The sequence below is a fragment of the Balaenoptera ricei genome, chromosome X, assembly GCF_028023285.1.
Source record: "Balaenoptera ricei isolate mBalRic1 chromosome X, mBalRic1.hap2, whole genome shotgun sequence".
Taxonomy (NCBI): domain Eukaryota; kingdom Metazoa; phylum Chordata; class Mammalia; order Artiodactyla; family Balaenopteridae; genus Balaenoptera; species Balaenoptera ricei.
Window position 1 is genome coordinate 84434639 of NC_082660.1, and position 4451 is coordinate 84439089.

Genomic DNA, 4451 nt, shown 5'->3' on the forward strand with positions numbered 1-4451 from the left:
GTGGCCTGGCAGAGCACACACAGGACCCAGACCTGGGACACTCCGCTGGCTTGACTGCAGGGATGGTAGCAGAGGCTGGCCCAGAGTCCCCACCACAGGATGCCAGAGATACTGTTCTGGAAAAGGCTCTGACGTGGAGCAGCGCCCCGCCCCGGCCCCCTACCCCTACCCCTACCCCTCCAGAGAGAAGGCAGAACACAGAACACAGAATAGGAGAGGTACTTTAATTGGAAACTGCTGTGAAACTGGGGCGGGGCGGGGGCAAAACAAGGGGGAGAGGAAGCCCTAGCTGAGGCAGAACAGGAGGGAACGAGCTTGGCCACAGCTCCCGGGCCCCAAAGGTACCAGCTGCTCCTCTTGCAGGAAGACGCTGGGCTCAACCTGTGAAACAGCGGAGTCAGGGAAGAGCCTCAAGCCAGGGCCAGCCCCCAGCCCTGCTCAACAGCCAGGACTGTGGGAAGGGGTACGGTGTGTGTAACACTCACTTCAAAGGGTCTGGAACTTGTCAGCCTGGTACTGCATGGCGGCTGCAACAGGGACAGGCATTAGCAGGCGCTCCAGACAGAGGGATATAGAAGCCCGTCCCCCTATCCCCGTGAGGAACCGCCTAGCCCTGCAACCTGAAACCCCCTCCAGACCCGATGCAAAGAGCTCTGGGCCTGATCACTCCCCACCACCCAAATTGAATGTGGAACCGGTTCCTAAAGGGAAACAAAATGTGCCAGCAGCTCTCATGCTGTGGGCCGTGCCACAACCAGTCAGAACTCGTCACACAAACAAACAAACAATCCAACAAGAACCTTAGAAGCCACACCAAGCAGCAGTTCAAGGAAAAAATCAACGAGGCATCTCTAAAAGTCCTATCAGAAGGAGATTCCCTAGGACTGGTCTGGTTGGCAAAGTGTGCATGCAGTCCAGACAGTACTTTGCTACTTGTACACACGCCCAGCTGTACATGCACAGCCGGCTCCAGGGCCAGGCCTGCTAGGTTCTCCTCCCCACAGGGATGTTGGTCCCTGCGAGGCCGACTGCACCTGCAGCCCACCCCCACCCCAGGTGCCCACCTGGGTTCTGCACTAAGACACCGCTCTCCGTCCCTGGTTCCTCATACCAAGTTGCTCCTTAAGGTCGTCTATTTCTCTCTGTAGCACGAGACACTAGGCCAGCAGACACAGGAGGAAGAGAAATGATTAGTATACTCTGGCCTCCTCTCTCCTCCACCTTCTCCTCTCTCCAGGGCCCTCCATCCCAAAGCCGGGTGGCTAGACTGGCAAGGGCTCCTCAGTGGAAAGGAGGTGGGCTCCCCTCCGTGGGGTACGCGATGGGGGCAGGGGAGGGGGGGCCCCACACATGTCAGTTGAACTTGGACCCAGATCCCGCCCTCGAGTTTGGGCCTGCATTTCCAGGAGCCAGAGGAAGCATTACCCAAGGACAGCCCGGCGTTCCCAGTGGCTGCTGCTGCCTTTCCGGTCTTGGGGGATGGTCAAGTGGCTCCCGGTCACCTGAGAGGGAAAGGACACACAATCCAGCTTCCCAGGCTCCCAGTGAGGTGGAAAGGGCCAAGCGGGGTCTAACGTGAGGTGAGGCAGCACCACCCTCCGCTGGCAACAAGCCGCCCCTGCTCTGCCCAGCAGCCCGAACCTTCTCTCTGGGCCTGCCTCCCCTGTTCCCCGGGGGCAGCCATTTCGCCACCGCGGTCCCCAAAGACTGTGGCTCTGGATTCGACCCTCCCAGAGCTGCAGCCACAGCCAGCACGTGGGAGAGCAATGTGGGCGAACAGGACTTAACAGAAAAGGCTGTTCCCCTGCAAGTCTACACCCGGAGGAGCTGTTTGGGGCACTGCCACCGATCACCCCGGCCGCACAAACCCCACACAGAGGATGATGTGGCTCAAGGCCAGCCCTGCCAGCACCCCGTCTCCTGTGGGAGAAGCTGCCTGGGAGCAAGGCTGTGCCCCCAGCAGAGACAGAGCCAGAGGTTTCTGTCCTCAACCCCTCTCCCCTCCCCTCATATCAAACCCACGACACTCACCTGAGGGGACAGGCCCCCTGGGCATGACTTCTCCTGGGTTCAGGGCCAAGGGCTCTGAGTTTCCTGGATCTTGGGGGCCTCTGGTGTTGAGGTCGCCACTGCTGGCTTTTCCACGATGCATGCGTGGAAAAGATGTGCCTGGCCTGTAAGCTGGCAGCTGAAACAAGAATTTCTCACCGATTTGGACTAAGGATGTGTGTGTGTGGGGTGTGTGGGGTGTGTGTGTATGTATGTGTGTGTGTGTGTGTGTGTGTGAGAGAGAGAGAGAGAGAGAGAGAGAGAGTGTTGTGTGATTCGCGGCCGGGGTGAGGCAGGGAATTGGGAAGGGAATTGAAAGGCTGATCTCATTAGCACTTTCTCCCTCAGTCAGCCCCAGGCCAGCAGGCAGAGCTGATCTAGGGACAACAGTGGGGCACTGAGAAAGCCCAGGTCCCCTGCAAGGAAGGTCTGGGGAACAGCTAGGAAGTAGGAATCAGGAAGCTGGTGAGTCTAAATACTGAGGCTTTTGGGGGAAGCTTTTAAGGGATCCCCCGACCCAATTCAGCTACCAGCCCTCCCTTCCATCCCAGCCCCAGTCTCGCAGAGGAGGCTGGAAACAGGCCGAGGGTGGAGAACCGGGCCCAGCACACCCGAAGTGCTACCTTAATGTTTGTCCCTAGTAAAAGGAGCCCGACCTGGCATCCTAATGACCCAGTGACCGAGGGGCACCCAATGACGACCCCTGAGGGATGGACAGAGGCAGCATGGGTGAAGACGTGTGTCCTGGGGGCGGTTGGAGCGGGGGTGGGGGAAGAGTGGGGAGAGAGGAGGAGCATGGCCTACTCACTCGGCGCTTTGCGGCTGGGTCTCTATTTGGGTCCTTATCTTCTCCCGCCACCGCCTCAGACTCCCTTGCCCGCCTGGCCACGGATTTCTTCCCAGCGCCGGTGTGCTTGGACTGTTCGGTTCCCAAAGGGACCAAGGTATACCTCTTGGATCTCCCAAGCAGCAGAATACCAGAGATTGGGGGCAAGGTGGCCGGTTCCAGGGCAGTTGCCGAGATTCGCTCTCCCCCGGAAGGGAAGGTTGTCCCCAGGGCAAGTTTGGAGGCTCCCCTGAGGGATTTCTTCTCCTGGGCTCCCTTCTTCCTAGGAGTGACCCGCGGCAGGCCACCTGCAGCAGCAGCAGCAGCAGCAGCTCCCGGGTAGCTGGGCCTGCTGCCCCCCTTCCCCCAGAGCACGCTCCGCATTTTCTTAGGGGAAGAGATGCCCTGCTCTCCCACGTCCTGCGTTTCCACAACCGAAGTGAGTCCTCGCGGAGCCGAGGACAGGGAAGAGCCTGGCACGTGAAGAAAATTCTCCCTGACTTGGAAATTCGAGTGTCTGGGAGTGTCCCCGGGATCCTCGGGTGTGCTGGGCTCGGCCTGGCCTCCTCCTCTGGGGTAAGTGCTCACCGTCATCAGCTGTGTCTCACTGAACTCATCTGAGGACTCGGGGTTGGACAGCAGCCAGGCCAGGCCTTCCTCGGGGAGCCGCTGGCGATCCGCAGCCACGTTCAACCTACGCTTAGGGCCTCTCTCAGGGTTCGCCCAGGCCCGGCCCGCTTCGGGCCCACCGAGGTGGAGAGGGCGGGCCGGAGCTGGCGGCGCTTCCCCACAGCTCTGGTCGGGCGCTCCTCGACCGCCGGGACCCGCCTCGAGGCCGGCCCACACGGCGGACACTTCGAAGGCGGCGCAGCTCGCCGGGGACGGGTGTCTGCGGACGCCCAGCACGTCGCACTCGGCCAGCTGCAGCAAGATGGCCGCCGCAGACTCCTCGTCCAGGAGGTCCCTCGTGTCGTCAGCCGGGGAGCCAGGTCGGCCTTCGGGGCCCCACGGCACCGGCCCTCCCGCTTCCAGCATCTCCCGCTCCGACTGGAAGCCCTCGGGGTCCGGGAAGCCGCCCCCGCCCTCGCCGCTCCGCGGCTCCCCGGGCTCGGGGCCTGGGTCGGGTCCCCATGGGACTGTGGGGCCGGCCGGGCCGACGCCGGCCCGCTCCCCGCCCTCTGGGCCGAAACCCGTTCCCCACACAGACACCTCATCGGGGGAGCTCATGTCGCGACCCTGGCGGCGCCGGAACCGGGGCGACGGTCGATGGCCCGAGTCGCGGTCGCGGGCGCGGTCACGGCGGGTGAGGCGGGCGGCGCTCAGAGGGCAGCGGCAGCCACCTCACGCGCCGCACGAGCTCGCCTCAAACGAGACGACGCGCGGCTTCCAGCGCGCCTCCCACGCCCGCGCCGCGGCCTCCTCATTGGTCCGGGCCCCGCCAACCAGCGGGCGCCTTGTTCGCCTGCCGCCTCGAGGCCTAACCAATGGGGTCGAGGGCCTCTGGTTTGCCCCCAAGCCTGTGGGCGGTCCGGGCAGTGGGCTGGCGAAGGGGATGGTGGGAGTGCCTCCCTCTGTC

At 62.8% G+C, this 4451-nt stretch overlaps 1 protein-coding gene across 1 annotated transcript; it reads right to left on the minus strand.

The window, feature by feature from the left end:
- Positions 1-486: 486 nt before the first annotated feature.
- On the minus strand, positions 487-4102 carry LOC132357111 (uncharacterized protein CXorf49 homolog). Its single transcript, XM_059910411.1, has 5 exons — positions 2858-4102; positions 2032-2188; positions 1426-1502; positions 1112-1157; positions 487-527 (listed from the first exon to the last, which is right to left on the minus strand). The coding sequence occupies exons 1-5, from the start codon at positions 4100-4102 to the stop codon at positions 487-489; spliced, it is 1566 nt and encodes a 521-aa protein (XP_059766394.1).
- Between the last annotated feature and the right edge of the window lie 349 nt (positions 4103-4451).

Coding starts and splice junctions, on each gene's coding strand:
- LOC132357111 (XM_059910411.1), bottom strand. CDS start 4,102: ATGAGCTCCCCCGATGAGGTGTCTGTGTGGGGAACGGGTTTCGGCCCA. Junction 1,158..1,425: donor GAACGCCGGGCTGTCCTTGG/GTAATGCTTCCT, acceptor CTGCTGGCCTAG/TGTCTCGTGCTACAGAGAGA. Junction 528..1,111: donor CGACCTTAAGGAGCAACTTG/GTATGAGGAACC, acceptor TCCCTGTTGCAG/CCGCCATGCAGTACCAGGCT.